Genomic DNA, 19,145 nt, shown 5'->3' on the forward strand with positions numbered 1-19,145 from the left:
GCCCTGCAATACTGCTCTCAGAGAATATACTCTTTCTCCACATTCAATTCTTACCACAATCTGATAAGTCTCCATAACATACTGTCAGGTTCGCCAATTTGACATATAGTGTTCGTGAGCTAAAAGGAGAGACAAACAGCTCTTTTGGAGACGGAAAGGTTAACCAAAGTTTATTTGACAACTTTATCTCCCCTCCCGTTCCTCGATGCTTTTCACACATTCCCTTTTATAACATCGGGGAATCAGATTACACTCAAGGGTGGTACAGTTCGTCTTCTCAAAAGCTGGTTTGGTCCGGTTCATCATTGGTGTGTCGTCGTGGGTCGCAGCTGACTTTGACGTCAGCATCTCTTATCAGGACCTAGCACGATGTTGCTTGCTTCAGACTCACTTCTGAAGAAGTGCCACCGCCCTTCTTTTCAACATGATATGTGCACCATGTATTGAAATAAAGTTGCGTCATGGCAAATGTATAATAACCTCCAAATATTATTCTAACATTCCCCCCTGTTTATTCTACATTTGCCCCAAATATTATCATCAATGGAATTTCCAAAGATTTAATTCCATCAAATCATTAGCTTGATAGCAAATGTAAACCCCTCTATTTTTCTTTGTTTAACTTTAATGTATTTGAGCGTTTTGGATTAACGAATAGGATCTCCCAGGTAAATTCAGTCGTCGTCATCAACTTGGTCATCACTGTCTCCTCCATCACCAGCACTTCTGTAATTAATCAAAGGATATATTTCCTGTCGTTTGGAATTTGTTGGAGCGAGAGCTGTTGAGATAAGTCGGAAAAGCAAAACGCGAATGCAGGGAATACAACAACATCCATACAGTACAAGGATTGAGGTGAACATTGTTATAGAAATCATTACAGAAAATACCATATTTTTATATTTACCAAACGTTTTGTTCCACCACTCATCCCATGCAGAGGTAGTCACACCTGAGTGTTCCTTCAGCTTATGCTTCAGGGTGCGCAAGCCTGTAATGGCTCTTGTGAGGGACCCTTCCGGAGAAGTGTTGTTAGGAATGAAAGTACAACCATTGATCCCCAATCATGGCGCAAACCCCTCCTCTCTCTGCCAACAGCATGTCCACCGCGATGCGGTTTTGAAATGCCATGAGTGATGTTGCTGCCAATTGTTCTTTTGGACCAATTTTACGTCACCCCAGATGGAAGGACGACGTAGGACCAATTGTTCTTTAATAGCTATAAATCCTTCTTCAATGAAGTTCCCCAATCTTTGCACGTTATAGTGTATGTAATTTATTCGATCCACATTCTTATTCGGTGTAATCCAAAGAAGGATGGACTCGAACCCCGCTGCGATTTGATTTACCAATTTATACTCATCTGGTACGCCCCTTGGTTGGCCAATTGCATCCAAATAAGTCATATCACCATCCCTCCAGGAAGCACTTCGTCTTTTCCTGGCGTAATAATAGGGGTATTCGTCGGCTTCAACTGCCCTTTGAATATCCCTTGCTGTGGATGGAAAAATAGACACTGGTAAGAGAAGTGACACCAATGCACAAGTTCCAACTGCGTCCTTTAATGAATCAAATAATTTAGTACCCCGCACCACCACCACACATCGCTGCGTGGCAGTAGTGTACCTGCTTGGAGTACAGTTGTTTTACACCACTTGTGTTCCTGTGAGATTAACACAAGTAAAGTTAGCCACTGCCACATCGGTAGAAAAGATAGGCTTATCTTTCGTTGCCTTAATCGCAGCGTACACATCATTCCAAGCAATGCAGTCCGCATTAGGTGTTAATTTCATCATTACTTCTAAAAGGCATGTTGATGGAAGAGCTGTTGGAATTACTCATAGTAATGGTCTCGGACACATGCATGAAACACAGCTTTTAGTGCAACCAAAACTACACAACACAAAATCTCAATTTTATCCACGCGAAAGTCATATCGGCCGAGAGACCCCTAATAGGGTAGGGTGGCTTATAGTTCTTCACTGGCCTAAAATGTTTTCAGATCCTATTGATCTGCCCCCACCTAGTCACCAGGCTTGCCTACCTTCCCCTTGTCGGGTGTCTCGGTTGAGATGACCCTCTTACAATGCGCAAGGTGTATGTTGCTTGGGGAAACTGTCCTCGTTTTGGGCTTATGTTTCCCTGACAATTGTGTCGAGCACAGATCATACAGGCTCTTCAAAAAATCTTTTGAGAAAAAATTAAAACCCATATGTTGTATAAAATTGGTTTGGTTTGTCTTACCATACCATCCCTCCTGTTTGACATGTGTGTCAACATGTGTCAATATTGCGAAAAATATTTTTTGGAAGAATTGTTTTTTTTTTTTTTTTTCCCTCTGAACTGACATATATGCCATTAGTCAAAGTAGCTCCTTTTTCTAGCCATAGATTTTCTCTTGCATAAGACTTTGTTGTTGTATGTCTGCAATGATGTTGCCTCGCAGAACGTTATCTATCAGCGCACACACAGCCACACCTATGAATGGCTTGGTAGCTGCTTCTCCACCTCTTTTTTTTTTTTTTTTTTTTTTTTTTTTTCTCTCTTCTCTTCGTTTTATTTTGTAAGTATTTTTGTGTACTAAGCTGACCAGTGAATTCATATTTTGTTATCCATGAGTTTAAATGTTTTACTTTTTCCGGACATTGGCTTTCTATAAATTTCTAGTCCTTACACGTCAATTGTTGTTTCGGATCCTTTTTGCTAGCTTTTTTACTGTTTGATTTCCCCATGTTTTCCTAAACTGTTCTCCAATCCCTGAACAGGCTGACAATTACTTTGTTTTAGGTAATTCCCAAGCTTCTGCTTCCCAGACAGTTGTCGGTTAAATTTCCTGTTCCAAAATGAGGTTGCAAGCCTCCATACACACTTATTCATTCACACTATTTTTCCCTTTTTATTTATTTTTTTTTTCCCCTCGTCTTTTTTTCCCCTTATTTCTCTTTTTTTTCCCTTTCAAACGCGCGTGGAGGATATACCCCTGTTATCCCCTATCAGTGTTATAGACTATCTCTGTCTCTTCACGTAACATTGACTAGTATTCTTACGGTTTTACACAGTTTTAAAGACTTACTCTGTCTAGTCCCCACAATATCCCCACGGAATTTAACTACTTACTTGCAGAGGAGTCCGCCCTCCTGTTAACGCAGAATTTAACTACGTACCCCTTCAAATGCCCACATTTATCACACTCATTCATCACATTCGGACTTCACACACTCACCCAAGATGAGCTGAACGTCTCTCTCCGCAGCCTCCCTTCAACTTTCAGCATCCAGTAGCAAAGTCGAGGACCAGGTCCAAAAAAAGAAAGAATCCTCATCTTGTCGTGGCCACGATTGTCCCCGGTCGTCGGCTTCGCCTCTGGACGCCTCCAGTATGTTGGGTCCACGGCTCTGAAGGACCAATTTTATGTCAGGTTCGCCAATTTGACATATAGTGTTCGTGAGCTAAAAGGAGAGACAAACAGCTCTTTTGGAGACGGAAAGGTTAACCAAAGTTTATTTGACAACTTTATCTCCCCTCCCGTTCCTCGATGCTTTTCACACATTCCCTTTTATAACATCGGGGAATCAGATTACACTCAAGGGTGGTACAGTTCGTCTTCTCAAAAGCTGGTTTGGTCCGGTTCATCATTGGTGTGTCGTCGTGGGTCGCAGCTGACTTTGACGTCAGCATCTCTTATCAGGACCTAGCACGATGTTGCTTGCTTCAGACTCACTTCTGAAGAAGTGCCACCGCCCTTCTTTTCAACATGATATGTGCACCATGTATTGAAATAAAGTTGCGTCATGGCAAATGTATAATAACCTCCAAATATTATTCTAACACATACTAATGCAAAGAGAGGGTGTGTGAGTACGAGTCACTGTGCCTGACTCTCAAGGGTAGGGTGTGCCAAGACCACATCCCATATACACAGATTTCTGCAGAAATCATTAATGGTTCCAGAATAAAAACTCCAGCAACTACATCATATTGCTGTAATAACTGATACAGAAAAGAATGATATTTTTCATTACCATTGGATTAATTTAGGAAGCTGTGGCATAAACAATATTGGATGGGGGTCTAATAAATTGTCACACCACATACTCAGGATTAAAATCTTCATATTATTCAAATTTTTTTACCTATAAGCAAGCACATTGATTCTGTAGTAGCATTCATTACAAAGAACTTAAACCCACTTAATTAACTCATTCACTGCCATTGACGGATATAGAAGCCAAAAAGTGCATTCATTTTACCTGGGATGGCTGTGAATGAGTAATTCTGATTTATATTCTGATGCTGGTTAAAGTCAATTCGGAAAGAATTGTTTACCTTGGGTTTCTTATATTGATTTTGTTCAAACTTTGGGTATCCACTAGTGATTTATTGATTCCACATTTCCTGAAATTGTTTCTATTCTTAATTGTTTCAGTGTGTAACTACACAATTCTTATGTACTATTTTAGATCTCAGATATTCAGGTCAACGGTCAGTCTGAAGATATGACGGCCAAGGAAAAACTCCTTCTCTGGTCTCAGAGGATGACGGATGGTTACCAAGGCCTCCGATGTGACAACTTCAGCACCAGCTGGAGGGACGGGAAACTCTTCAACGCTGTCATACATAAACACTAGTGAGTCTGCTCACGTTTTTGCTGTCAATACTTTAATGTTAGCGCTTGTCATGACTCATCAACCTTCAAATTGAATATTGTTTTTAGAAATTTGCTCAGTATTTACCTTGGGTCTTGTCAAAATGTGCGACAGTATATTCTCGAAATATGTTTAGACATCAGAAGTCCAATGCTTTTGGGTGTTTTGTATTGACGTATCACAAGCTAATGCCACAGTTTCAAGAAAAATATAAAACGGAGTTGGCGGGGGCAATAAGGATATGTTCGATTTGGCTCTTTAACAATATTAGGCATACATCAAAACACTAAAAATGACTAATTGTAAAATGTATGTAGTGATTTATTAGGAATTTTCCAATACTGGTTCATTCTCATTAATGAGTTGATGTCATTGTGTCATGTTTCATTGAATGCTTAAGGAGTTCATTCAAAAAATGGCCCACGTCTGACTTGCTGTATGGGACCCTGCGATCAGCTAGCTTACTCAGGACAATTCTCCAAGTACAGACTTCCAGTGACCTCTTTTTTTGGACATATTTTGGGAGACCATCAAACCCGGATATAACGTCTTTCCGGCAGCTGGAATGAGTTCATCTGTCTCGCATAGTACAGTGAACCCCCGGTTATCGCGGTTAATGGGGACCGAGACCACCCGCGAAAACTGAAAATCCGCGAAGTAGCGGCGCACGTTCAAAAATGCTTAAAAAAAAAAATAAAATATATATATATATTTATATGTATATATATATATATATATATATATATATATACGGGTAGAGAGAGAGAGAGTGAAATTCATGTTATTACAAAAAAAAACAAATTATTATTAAAACTTATTATTTTTTTATTCCCCAGCCATTATTTTTGTATTTATTCAATTACTTCTTTTTGTATTTATTTAATTACTTCGACTTTTACCTGCTGGTACGCCGTCCGGTGTGCCCTGTGAATGTTATGATCCTCCAGCAGAGCTGGAGGATTGAGCAGGACTCTCCAAACGCAGACACGGGAAAAAAGGTGGTGATACAAAGATATTTATTATAATCACAATATAGTCAGTGTCCAATTACAATCTAGGACTATGAGGGTCTATCGGCTATAATATATATAATACCAATCTATCGGCGGAAAGAACGTAAAGCGCTGGTGGAACACTCGCACCAGGAAAAGGGAATAACTATAGAATGAAAAACGCTTGCAAAAGGCAAGGAATGACTAACGAAGATTGCTTACCACGGAAGGATAAGAGGAGACCAATCATCGACAGAAAAAGAGAACAGAAAACGAGCCGAGCTGCAGCTGATAACGAAATGAAAGAAAAACGCGACAACAAGAAACACTTGAACAAGATAACGATCGAAGTACGGGAGCATGAGCAAGTAGGATAACAATCCGATGCCAGGTAGTCAGTGTTGGTGGATTATATAGTGAGTGTAATCAGTGAGTGAATGGGAATCCGGTGCGGGGCTGGTGGGCGCGTCTCGCAGCAGCTGACGGCATGGCGCGAGACGATCGCTGGAGGAACGCCCACACAGCTAAAAAAACAAAAACACGCGGCATGACAGGCACGGATCATGACAGTGAAATGAAAGGTGGCATTCTTCATTTATTTATTTATTGATTTATTCATTCATAACTGACAGCCTCGCGCTCCGCTCGTGCCCGGGCGGAAGAGGTGCTCCTCTTCGGCTTAATTGTCACGCACGCCGGACCTGCTCCCCCTGAAGCGTGTCTCCGTTCGGTTGAACTCGGTTTCATTTCGCCCCGCCCGTGCCCCGGGCGGAAGGTGCTCCTATTCGGCTTAACTGTGACACACGCCCGCCCTCCTCCCCCGGAGCTTCCATTCGGTTAAACTTAGGGGCCGCTTGGCACTGCCCGTGCCCGGGGAAGGTGCTCCTCTTCTGCTTAACTGTGACGCGAGCATGCCCTCCTCCTCCGGAGCTTCCATTCGGTTAAACTTGGGGGCCGCTTGACACCGCCCGTGCCCGGGGAAGGTGCTCCTATTCGGCGTAACTGTCACGCACGCCGGCCGGCCTCCTCCGGAGCTCTCGTACGGTCCCGAACGGAGCAAAATGTCGCCCCGCTCGTGCCCGGGCGGGAGGTGCTCCTCTTCGGCTTAACTGCCACGCACGCCGGCCGGCCTCCTCCGGAGCTCTGGTACGGTCCGAACCGCGCGAAACGTTGCCCCCGATCTTGCCCGGGGGAACGTGCTCTTCTTCGTCCACTCTCCTCTTCGCCCACGCTCTTCTTCGGCGCACGCCGGCCGTCTAACCGCTCCAGCGCCCCGTCGTGCCGCTCAGCGAAACTACAATGCCGGCGAATATTTTTAGACCCGTGAAGCACTGAACCCGCGAAAGGTGAACCGCGAAGTAGCCGGGGTTCACTGTAAATGTAACTGTTTGCAGGAAGCTAACCTCGTCATGCCAGCCGCCACAATGGTTGTTCATAGGCTCCTATGAAATAGGAAACTTCAAATTGAAAGCGAAACAATCAATACTGCACATGGACTTTCTAAGCAAAGCTTTTATTTTGAAGATGCCCCATGGAACCCATCTTTGTGGCAGCTGAGTTGACTTTGATTTGAGGCTGGCCTGACCTATCATTAGTGCGCTAAAGTGCGATGTCAGACTTGAACTGGAACGTAATATTCAATTTCCAGTGCTCAAGCGCACTGGCGCACCACTTATGTGCCCCCCTCTTTATATATTTATATACTCGCAGTATTCATACAGTACATGTGCACACACAGGCACGCACACACACCCACACACACAAACACGCGCGCCCACGCACTTGTGAGTTTTTTTTTTCGTTAGTTAATTCCCCTGTGTTCCCCTAGTCCCAGGCTAATTGACATGGGGAAAGTGTATCACCAGACCAACCTGCAGAACCTCGAACAGGCCTTCCACGTGGCTGAGAAAGACTTGGGTGTGACACGTCTTCTGGACCCCGAAGGTATGAATGACTTAAAAATGATTAGAATTTTTTTAAATCATGCAAAATTCTGATAATTTTCTTGTGCAGTACCAGAACATACTTGGTGCAGTTTTCTAGTCATTGTGTTTATTTGAAAAGGTACACATTGTTAAACTCTATATTCAGTAGGGGGGAAAAAAAATCACAATTTTGACAAAAAAACTAATTCATCTACACACTGGCCGTTTGGTAGTAATATCGGTGGTGCTCAATGTTATAATGGGATATTTTCAAAGAAAAAAGTCACATGGATTTTTGTAACTTTTATTTACCTTAGAAATTGTTCCGCACTTTTTTTCCCAAACAATGCCGAATGCAGCAAGTTACTCAGAAGTGTCTCAAACCCTCTTTCTCTCTTGTTCTCACCCGAGGCCAATTAGCCGACAAGGTTCACCACGCAGCATAGCAGCCAGTTTATGTGTTTGGGAGACACAGGGGATGCATGGACTTATGTATTTATAACTCCGTGGGAGATGTTGCTACATGGCCGGGCTTGCTGACCTGTCGCCCCTTGCCATTGACGGTGGAAGTCAGTTGTCAAACAAACAAACAAAAGAGAGATTGGAGTAGCACTGTAGAGAGCGCTGTATTTGTGGCACTCGTTCCTTATGCTCATTACATTTGACTCAAGACTGCAACAAACACACAACGCTTCCGTGTTTGTCTCTCACAGCTCGTGTGTGCTCTTCCACCGCACATGTGACGAGACTATGGGTAAATCTATTGACGGCTTGAAAATTGTCAGTAAAAATTATACATATATAAACTGGGTCACATCAAAGGCTGCAGTGTTCATAAAGTGGGAAAAAGTTGTAGCTGATAGTCCGGAAAAACTGTATTTTTTATAAGAAGTCCTTCTTAATGCATTTAATCTGCAACCATCTTTGCAGATTGTGTCATCGCACCACATGTATAATACAGATTTGCTTGTAATGCAATTTACCTTGTTCTTTCAGATGTCGATGTTGCCCACCCTGATGAGAAATCTATCATCACTTATGTGTCTTCTTTGTATGATGTCATGCCTCGGGCTGCTGCACACGACACCATGAGAGCTAATGTGAGTGAAACATAGAACACGAATTTGTCTGGCATGGTGCAAATCTGGCCATATACTGTCAGTGTACGTTTGTTGCACAATGTATTGTGCTGTATCGTTACTAGATACCGTCATTTGAAAATAAGGCGTTACAGCATAATATTGGACAATATTACGCTCTACTATTTGTGTTACACTACTTCCGCATTATTGAGTTTCTTTAGTGAAGTCACACAGAGGAATACCAGCAGAATGTTTTGCATGTGTGAAAATTTAGACATCCTGGGAAAAGATATCACTTTAGAGATTGTAACGGGTAAATTGTTATCGGAATGTTAATAGTAATGCCTTATAATACTGTGTTACGGCAAAATGTGATACCTGTGACACGGGCCTGGCAGGTTTGCACATGCAAAAACAGATGCATAATTGATTGCGCTGGCAAAAAGATGTGAAAGCTGATCTAATGAATGTACACAACCAGAACTGTGTCTGTTAAACGGGATGAATTGCTACAGCCTTCAAGTTGCACAGAGTAAAAGTGTATGTAATGCACGTGCAAGATTTATCCAACTTTAGATGAATTACGCAGACTATTTTATTTTTATTTTTTTTTATTTTTAGATTGTATGTATGAAAGCCAGGTAGAACTTCTTCACCGGCAGCAACAATTATTCCAACATATTGTCTACTTACATTGCAATTTGTAAGCTTCCGAACGACCTGAAGAGGGAGTGACTCAGGAATCAGTCGCAGTCAGGAATCATGCCATATCACCTCTGACTAAACATCTTTTAACTGCATTCCCATGGCTTTGCCTGGGTCTATTTTGAGCAGATTGAATTAGCACGGAATAGGCTTGTGACATTTGTTTTAAAATAGAATTGTAGGTTTTGTGAAGTTCAGAATTGGAAGACATTAACTCGGAGACTGGATTTTACTGTAAATATATCCTTTGGTAATTTCAGAACCATTATTTATTCTAAAGAAATACTGCAATTAACAGGAAGGAAGCTCCAATGCAGGCGTGGGCAAACTACGGCCCGGGGGCCTCATGCAGCCCGTTATACGTTTTAATCCGGCCCGCCAAATTTGAAAAAAATTAAATGAATAGACCTTTTAATGTTTTATTTTCTAAATACTGTGGTTTTTCAAAGACATATATATTGTTGTAATGCTTTTGTTCACTTTCATTTAAAATTAAATGTATTTGTTTTTCTCCGATGAGGTGAATCTAATTTAGAACTGATCATTCATGTATTTGAAAGCGCAGGACCATTCATCCTGTATTCAAACTGTGTTCTGACAAAGCAATAATATATCCTCATCTGTCTCCTTCCTATTATTTTCCCACTCTTCGTCTCTCTTTTTCCACTATCACTGTTCCCATCATTTACCCTCTGCACAAACCTGCATTGTTGGTGATGCCTAATTAAGTTTACTGTGGTGTGTGAGTGATGGAAAATGGTGACTCGGGAGAAGAAGAGGTCCCTTGTTGTGGTCTGCTGTTGTTGAACTGAACTGTTGTCGCAATCTGTTTTGCTGCGTTGCCTTCAGGAATTGGAGCTGCGCTGGCGGGAGTACTATGAGCTTGTAACTCTTCTGCTCCAGTGGATCCGCCACCATGCCATGGTCTTTGAGGAGAGGAGATTCCCAGCCAGTTATGAGGAAATAGAGGTGAGAGCATATGCAAATGCCACACTGAGGTTGTTCTGTAGTCTGCACTTTAGCCTTTTTAGTTCATAGAAAATGAAATACAAATGGATTGTTTCCTTACTGTTTTTTTCATTTAGCTTCTTTGGCGCCAATTCATGAAGTTCAAAGAGACAGAGCTGCCACCTAAAGAATCTGATAAGAACCGCTCCAAACATATCTACCAAACCTTTGAGGCAAGCTACCCTCCATCTTTATTTATTAATTCTTTGTATTTGCTTATATCCTTATATGCTTATATATTATAACAATAACTAATGTTCTGTACTTCCCACAGAGTGCAGTGCATGCTGGACAGGTAAAGGTCCCTCCTGGCTACCATCCTATTGATGTGGAGAAAGAATGGGGCCGACTTCATGTTTCCATGTTGGAGAGAGAACGACTGCTGAGGACCGAGTTTGAGAGGTCAGCTGACATTTTGATCACACAAACCCGAATAGAATGTACCTCTCAATTGGTATGGTTGATATGGACACAATTTTCATATCTCATTATTCATTCCGGATAGCTATTGTTTTTTTTTTTATTATTTTTTTTTTTTAGAAAAAGTTTAACATCAATCCAAAAAGGATGTGTAACTAGAAATTACTGACAGGCATGAAAATTAGCACGTTATGACAAAGTCAGCAATAAATAAAATATAATTCAATTCACTCTGTAATGCAAATGTGTTTTAATGATCAATAACAATTATACACTACCACAAACATGTTTGTTTTGTGTGGCTGTGTGCTGGGCTACAACACATCCTGTAGCCCCTAAAGGACCATCTGAGTCACTCTCAAGACTCTTCAAAAAATAGGTCACTAGTATATTAAGAATAATAACCAGCATATTATATAATCATTACAAAAATGTGAAAACTCACATTTTTTTTATTTCATATTTATTATTTATTTATTTAATGATTATTTATTTATTTATTAACGTCGTAAACGTCGGCTACGGCCCACTGTAGTCGTATTGTGACAAGAAAAAAGGAGATAAGTAAAAGAATTTCGATGTATCTTTTGAAGACGCTACAATACTTCAAAAAGCACGACTTAAATAAATCACAGTTTTACTTTCTTATTTTTCCGACTTCGCTTATCAAAACGGCAATTGACCGGCTCAGCCTTGTTTTATCTTAACATTAACTCAACATTAGCAACGTCTAACACGTGGCTGGCAAGTCACAGCTGTTCTCGCGTACAAGTTGAACCCGTCGTACACATGGACAAACCACAGGAATATCACAAATAAATAATTTGAAAAACGCAGCATAAACAATTTCTGACATTGATACAGTGACACAGGCTCCAACAATAAAACAACAACTTTGTTTTTATTACTTTTCCTGCTTTGTTCCTTTTCCCATTTTGTGTGAGTTTTTGTCACCTCCATTTTTGCTTTTGCAATAACACTGTAGTTTAATGCCGTTGTGTTATGGCTTTTGCAGTCGTGCCGAGGTTCAGTGTTGTTAGTGTAGTGGAGTTTGTAATTGTAGTGACCTTTCTCGGCCACCGTACTGGACGGAGGATGCTTCAGTAAAAATACAGTGAATACAAAATGTGATTTTAGTCCATTTTGATTCAAAATGTATTGGATCAGTTTGATTGGTGTAGTTTTTGCTTACTGCAAACCAATAAATCAACCACTATCTCTCACAATCATTGTGGTGGCAGACAAATTAAAAAAATAAAAAAAGAATAACTAATCTGAGGACTAGACAGTATCAAGTACCATTATTTACGGCAGTACGCTGCTAGAGAAAGTTTTTGCACTTTTCTTCCTAAATCGACTCTCATACTAAAGCTCGACAATCTGATGTGCCATGCTATATTTTGTATGTAGTCACAGAAACATTGCGTCATGACTGAGAAATGGGAGGGTGTGTATCACAAGATTGTCCAGTCATCTTGTCAGACTAATAGTCTTAGTTTTGCTTCAGAGACGTGGAAAGTCAGGAAAAGTAGACATTGTTGTCAGTCACACTCTCTTCTGCTACACTGCTGACTATTTGCTGTTTTACCGAGATGTTAATCTGAATAGTTGATATCATGGCATTTGTGAGTGACCCTTATAAACTGGAGTACCTGCTCCAGCACAACCTCCTGTAAGTATAGTTGATTGAGTTATAAGCTTTCTTGAATTTTCAATGACAAATTAAAATTCACCATGGAGGATTCTTTCAAGGAGCAGCACGATGGTCGGCAGGTTAGCACGATGGCTTCACAGTGCAGAGGTTGTGGGTTTGATTCCAACTCCGGGCTTCCATTGTGGAGTTTGCATGTTCCCCCCGTGTCTGCGTGGATTTCTACTCCGCTTTCCTCCCACATTCCAAAAACATGCATGGAAGGTTAATTTGACACTCTAAATTGCCCTTAGGTATGAGTCTGAGCGCGGATGGTTGTTCGTCTATATGTGCCTTGCGATTGGCTGGCAACCAGTTCAGGGTGTACCGCGATGACTGCCCGAAGACAATGGGTTGATGAATGGATTGTTTTGTTTTTGTTTTTTTGTTTTTATTTTGTTTTTCTTTTAATTCAGACTCGAGAGGCTCCAGAGGATTATAAGCAAAGTCCAAATGGAGTCAGGAAGATATGATGAGCACCTAATCCACCTTGAGACCTTGCTCCAGACGGTAAGTTCCAAGACTACAAAGAACTAGCCTTATAACATTACATTTTCAAATGCTTTATACCACCTGTCCCAAACCACATAACGGTCTGCGGGCCACTTTGTACCGTGCCACACAGATGAAAAAAATGTATTAAAAAATTTGCATTTTTTGCATGTTTTTTCTGGGTTATATTACACTAATATTAAACACTTACAAAATGAGAAACAATAGCACGTACAGCGCCTGCACGGCACACAGTCCGCAAAAATTATGGAGTTGTATGAATCGGTGGAAAAAAGGTTGGCGACCACTGCCATATACAGGACAGTACTTGATATTGACTTAAAAATTGTGTTCTTCTATTAGGATATCCGCCTCCTTAATGCGGGGAAACCAGCTCAGCACACAGCAGAAATTGAGCGCGAACTGGACAGAGCCGATAACGTTGTTCGTCTGCTCTTCAATGACGTACAGACGCTCAAGGATGGGCGCCACCCTCAGGCTGAACAGCTGTACCGCAGGTGGGTGCTACATGAATTTACCATGAGGCAGCATGTTGATCACTAACTAGTAGGGATGTAAAGATTCATCAAAAATCAACTTAATATTGATATAAACTGCTCAAAATATGCATCCATATGAAAAAAAAAGTCGATTCACAACCCCATGTTATATTTTTATGCTGCATCTTTCACTGAACAGTAGGACACATACACATTAGCTGTTCTGATAAAACTGATGACACAATAATAATGCAATCACATACCAAGGCGTAGGTTTTAGAATAGGCAACTCTTCCAGGAAAGGAGGGGCGGGCGCTGATTTATAAAACATTATCTCATAAGTGGGCGGGCCTGACTTCCTGATCCCACAGAAGACAGAGGTAAAACCCAGCCCTGCTGTTTCTATTTGAAAACAGTTTCTGTATTGTATCTTGTTTTCTATTTGTTATATTAAATAATCACAGACAAAGTTAATGTATAGGGATTTCACCAAATAGCCTTCGAGTAAATATATGATCCTCTTTCTATGCAGGGTGTACAGCCTTCACGAGCGCCTCGTCAACTTGCGCAGCGATTACAACCTTCGCTTGAAGTCTTCCCAAATTACTTTGACACAAACATCCACGAAGACTACCATGAAGGCACGACCAGAGTTGGATGACGTGACCTTGCGCTATGCCCAAGATCTTCTTGCCTGGGTGGAAGAGAATCAACGGCGTATCGACGGAGCTGAGTGGGGTTCAGATCTGCCTTCTGTGGAGTCACAGCTGGGCAGTCACAGAGGCCTGCACCAGACGGTGGAAGACTTCAGGTCAAAGATTGAACGTGCAAAGGCCGACGAGGTAGTTATTTTCGTCTTTCTATTTTCCCAGTTTGCTTATTCAAATGAACCTTCATGAAGCGGTTTTCCTACCTCCTTTTCACCCCTAATGGTTTTCAGAACCAGCTATCCCCTGCCAGCAAAGGCACATACAGAGAGTACCTGGGTAAACTGGACCTTCAGTATGGCAAACTCCTGGTAAATATGCAAACAAATACACATGTACCAGACAGTGATATGTGTATTATACTATTGCACGTACACCAATTGGTACATGCATTTTTACATTAATTGGTTAATATAATAGACTCATCTTTTCAATATTCTTTCACCTTTCAGAACTCCTCAAAGTCCCGCTTACGCAACTTGGATTCACTGCATGCATTTGTCAGTGCAGCAACCAAGGAGCTTGTGTGGTTAAATGACAAAGAGGAGGAGGAGGTCAACTTTGACTGGAGTGACCGAAACACCAACATGGCAGCAAAGAAAGACAATTACTCGGTGTGTTTCTTTTCACATGTCTTAAAATGATGTATTTTGCATGTTTATGCTTTCATTGTTCCTTTTTGTTCTTATCCTTCAGGCTCTCATGCGTGAGTTGGAGCACAGAGAGAAAAAAGTCAATGACATCCAGATTACAGGAGACAAATTTGTCAAGGATGGCCATCCTGGCAAGAAGACGGTGGAGGTGATTACAACAACAAGTTTGTTGAGACAGGAACATTGGCAAAAATGTGTTTTTGACTTGTACTACCTTGCTGTGCTGATATCTGCTTGCTCTCGACCAGGCCTTCACGGGTGCTCTGCAGACTCAATGGAGTTGGATTCTTCAATTATGTTGCTGTATTGAGGCTCATCTTAAAGAGAACACAGCTTACTACCAGGTATCTGTGATTTAGCAATTACTTTAAGTGGCCATTTTCATAGACATTTGGGGGAAATGCTATTGCTGAACCAAAATGGTGAATGCTGAAGCTATTTATTATATCATAGGGTATCTTGTTTTGCGGAGGGAATGGAATTGGATCAGTCTTGGTGCTTTGGATTTGCAGCAGTTTTCAATATTGTCAGTCCATCTAAATGTGCCTTAACCATTCGAATATATAACTTACAGAATAGTGTTTAGTGATGCAAACTATTTTGTTTGGAGTGCAGCTATACTTCCTTTTATGTTTTAATAACTATCTGTTCTCACTCACAATAGTGGCAAGTCGGACATGTGAGAACTGTTGCCACTAAATTTAAATGCCCAAGGGAACTATGTTCATTTGTTTATTACAGCATATTATTTTGCATTTCACAAATACTGAGTGAATATGCCTTTTGTCTGTTAGCAACATTTTGATGGCAACGTTATGCCATGGCGTCATAGGCAGATGATATGTTATTAAACAAGAAAACATATTCATGCACAAAGCTCTGACTGTGAAAAAAAATAAATAAATGGTGAAAAAAACAAACGCCGAAAGGTGTGCCTGCATAATGGATTAATAAAGTGGAATAATTTTGTCCTCCTCCTTACAGTTCTTTGCCGATGTAAAAGAGGCTAAGGAAAAGCTGAAAAAAATGCAGGAGACTATGAATAAGAAGTACAATTGTGATCGTTCCACCACAGCCACACGCCTGGAGGATCTGCTCCAGGATACTGTGGTAGGGATGATTGCTCTTCACCGACCTTAATGTACAGTCTTGTTGTAGTCACCTGGTGTGAATCTAGTTTGCTTCTATGTCAACAGGAAGAGCGCGAACAGTTGAATGAATTCAAGACACATGTGAATGGCCTGAACAAAAGGGCTCGCTCCATCATTCAGCTGAAACCACGTAACCCCACCACCTCCATCAAAGGCAAACTGCCCATTCAGGCCGTCTGTGACTTCAAACAACAAGAGGTGTGGATTACTTGTGATATGCAAAAAGCTTACATGGAACAACTAAAGAGCCACTGTATTGATAAATTCTGCATTCTTCCACAGATTACTGTTCATAAAGGAGATGAGTGCGCTCTCCTCAACAACTCGCAGCCTTTCAAATGGAAGGTCCTGAGCCGCTCTGGACATGAGGCAACTGTGCCTTCTGTTTGCTTCCTGGTTCCTCCAGTAAACAAAGATGCAATGGACAGCGTGTCCAGGTGAGTCGTAGACTTTGTGATTCCAGCTATTTTGTTTAAACCTAAAATCTAGTAGTATCCTAGGCTATGGTATCAGCAATAATGTAACAAAAGATTTTCCCTATCTGCTACTTCCAGTCTGGATACAGGTCATCAGCAAATGGTGTCCATGTGGCAGACGTTGTATATCAACATGAAGAGTTTGCTATCTTGGCAGTACCTGATGAGGGACTTTACACAGATTCGCTCCTGGAACATCACCACGGTGTGTGTTGACACATTTCTTATTAAAATGTATCTGGCGTTCTAACTGCTGCTCTTTTATTTCGTTTTGTTGTTAAATTTGTTTCATGTAAAAATACATTTAAATGAAATGAAATGACATACGGGATCATAGTTCTACTGGCATTTTAATCATATTCATTTTTGTGGTGTGTGTATGAGGTTTCATTTTGTAGTTTGTTTAAAAAAAATTAAAGAAAAAAAAGAAGAGATTTGTGAAGCCAAAATTCATATGGAATACATTACTTCACTAGAATTACAATTACTGCTGATTCACATTCTCACTAGGACTACTAGAGTCATTTTGACAGTTTTCAAACTTGGAGTTATAACTGTGTATAGATAGATACACGTATAGATAGATACGTCTTGACTTCTTGACTTTTCCAAATTCTCTCTATATTTCATTCCAATGGTGCAAATGTATGGTATTAAACAATCCCAAAATAGCTGCGAGTCATTATTTCAAGTCAATTTGACGGCTCTACCTAATCTTACGCACATTGCTGGGACAGCGGCGCTGTGTTTCCATAGCGCCATGATCTATTATTTAAAAAAATATATATAATATTTTTAATAATAATAATAATAATATTAATATTTTTATTAAAGACGGGAGCAGCAAGTAATTATCATTTTAGTCGACGATGTCATTCCCTGAGTGCAATCTGTTAAAACTGACAACTCTTGTAGATCAACTATCTTTATATATCTATATTTCAAAACCATGGTAGTTAAGGAATTTTCAATTTTAATTCTACTAGTTATTTACTTATTTTCCTCTCTCATTCCCAGTTAAAGTCAATGAAACCAGAAGAATATCGACAAATGATGAGGAACCTGGAGCTCCACTACCAGGACTTCATGCGTGACAGCCAGGACTCTGAGCTGTTTGGCCCTGATGACCGGCTACACATAGAGGCAGACTACACCAAGTCCACTCAGCACTTTGACAGCCTGCTTCGCTCTATGGAGAAAGGTAACAATCTTGCAATGGCTTGTTTTTGATGAAAGGGGAGAAATGATATCCATTGTAGTAGTATATAGAGCATACATGTTTTGTTCTTAATTCATATTCCAGGGCGAATGGTTGTTAAGCTCAAAGGTGAGTGATGTAAAGTCATGCACACGCTTCCAAGCTTTAGAGTAGACATGGAGATGTTTGTGTGAGCGTAGATGTAGATGATTGACGGCATGTTTTTTTCCACTGGAAAGTCTACACAATGTACAGCCTTTAATTCTGGGTTCATCTCATGAAATTGCTTAATCAGTCACATCAACGAATAAAAATAAAAGACTATTTGTACACCTGCATAATCTAATGAGATGCAAGAGTTGTATCAATATTTTATTTATTATTTAGTATTTCTATTATCTATTGTTTTTGGTCCTCCTTACAGGTGAGTGCATATGCTGTGAACATGAATTGCATGTGCTCTTTTTTTTCGATATGATGAGCTATTTTGGCTGAATACAATGTTTTTTATTCACACATAATGACATTTAAACTCTTCTTCATAGGTCAACAAAATGAGTCTCTGTGTAAGAACTATATCTCAGAGCTCAAAGACCTGCGACTGCGAATTGAGGACTGTGAAGACCAGTCTGTGGCTCGCATACGTAAACCAATGGATAAGGAACCTCTGAAAGAATGTGTTCAGAAGTCTATAAACCAGCAGGTATGCCGCACTTTTTTCTTCTTTCACACAAAGTTCCCGAAAAATGTATCGGAGCCTAAACAATAGATGCAACATTAATCTTCATATACCATGAAAGAAGACTTTCACCCCTACTGTTCACATTGTCACAAGACATGTTCACGATCAGATAACTACATGTCCATTGCCAAAGCTTGTTGTCACTCAAATGAATGAAATACTTGAGAAGTGAGTCTGGTTTATCATTACTCTGATCTGACCGATGTGAAAAGGCAGAAAACTTCATGGTCAATTCTCTCCCCACTTTTTGTGCAGCTGCTGTTGAAAGAAAACAATATCAAAATAATTTATGTTGTTCAACTGAACTCAACTTTTAACAACAACCACAGCTGTAACAACGTGCACTACATAAAAAAGAAGACAATAATTAAAACGATAATATTAGTCATAAATAACAAAGTATTTTTTCAAATTAAAATATTCATTACAAGAGGTCCCTTTGCATTGCCACTTGGCATACAATAGATGCATAGTTTTAATCCATTTTAATGCACATTTTGGGTGAAGCAGATGAGATTAGATGAGAGTGAGGAGCAAAATTGAATTCTGCACTGACCATATTGAGGGCGCCAGCATGATGAAATTGTCATCTTATAATTACTACTTGCATGGAAAAAAGTCAACCAACAAATTGGCAAGTGGCAAACATGCAAAATTATTGGTTACATTCTTCTGTTTAGTCGTTGATTGCTTCATTTTACTTCATAGCGCCTCATCACCTCCTGGATGCATTTAGCTTCATGATTGTGTATTCCCCA

General features: G+C 40.5%; 1 protein-coding gene and 1 long non-coding RNA gene across 9 annotated transcripts in view; one reads left to right on the forward strand and one right to left on the reverse strand.

Moving 5' to 3' along the window:
- Positions 1–19,145, forward strand: part of plecb (plectin b) — a 115,750-nt gene that overhangs the window by 80,698 nt on the left and 15,907 nt on the right. For all 8 annotated transcript variants that reach the window (XM_088305776.1, XM_088305780.1, XM_088305781.1 and 5 more), the window contains 19 exons: positions 4,461–4,627; positions 7,467–7,582; positions 8,560–8,663; positions 10,200–10,319; positions 10,436–10,531; positions 10,633–10,760; positions 12,885–12,978; positions 13,324–13,478; positions 13,993–14,302; positions 14,401–14,478; positions 14,620–14,781; positions 14,864–14,968; positions 15,069–15,164; positions 15,805–15,930; positions 16,017–16,169; positions 16,254–16,408; positions 16,526–16,652; positions 17,465–17,648; positions 18,191–18,348. In XM_088305776.1, coding sequence (XP_088161902.1) covers positions 4,461–4,627; positions 7,467–7,582; positions 8,560–8,663; positions 10,200–10,319; positions 10,436–10,531; positions 10,633–10,760; positions 12,885–12,978; positions 13,324–13,478; positions 13,993–14,302; positions 14,401–14,478; positions 14,620–14,781; positions 14,864–14,968; positions 15,069–15,164; positions 15,805–15,930; positions 16,017–16,169; positions 16,254–16,408; positions 16,526–16,652; positions 17,465–17,648; positions 18,191–18,348 — 2,634 coding nt within the window. The remainder of the gene's footprint in view (positions 1–4,460; positions 4,628–7,466; positions 7,583–8,559; positions 8,664–10,199; positions 10,320–10,435; positions 10,532–10,632; positions 10,761–12,884; positions 12,979–13,323; positions 13,479–13,992; positions 14,303–14,400; positions 14,479–14,619; positions 14,782–14,863; positions 14,969–15,068; positions 15,165–15,804; positions 15,931–16,016; positions 16,170–16,253; positions 16,409–16,525; positions 16,653–17,464; positions 17,649–18,190; positions 18,349–19,145) is intronic.
- On the reverse strand, positions 143–3,824 carry LOC148329572 (uncharacterized). The gene is made up of 2 exons (XR_015845538.1): positions 3,224–3,824; positions 143–1,495 (listed from the first exon to the last, which is right to left on the reverse strand). It is a non-coding gene; the product is annotated as an uncharacterized LOC148329572 (long non-coding RNA).

This window comes from Idiotropiscis lumnitzeri, chromosome 10 (genome assembly GCF_059441095.1).
Source record: "Idiotropiscis lumnitzeri isolate Australia: NSW breed Sydney's pygmy pipehorse chromosome 10, RoL_Ilum_1.0, whole genome shotgun sequence".
NCBI lineage: Eukaryota > Metazoa > Chordata > Actinopteri > Syngnathiformes > Syngnathidae > Idiotropiscis > Idiotropiscis lumnitzeri.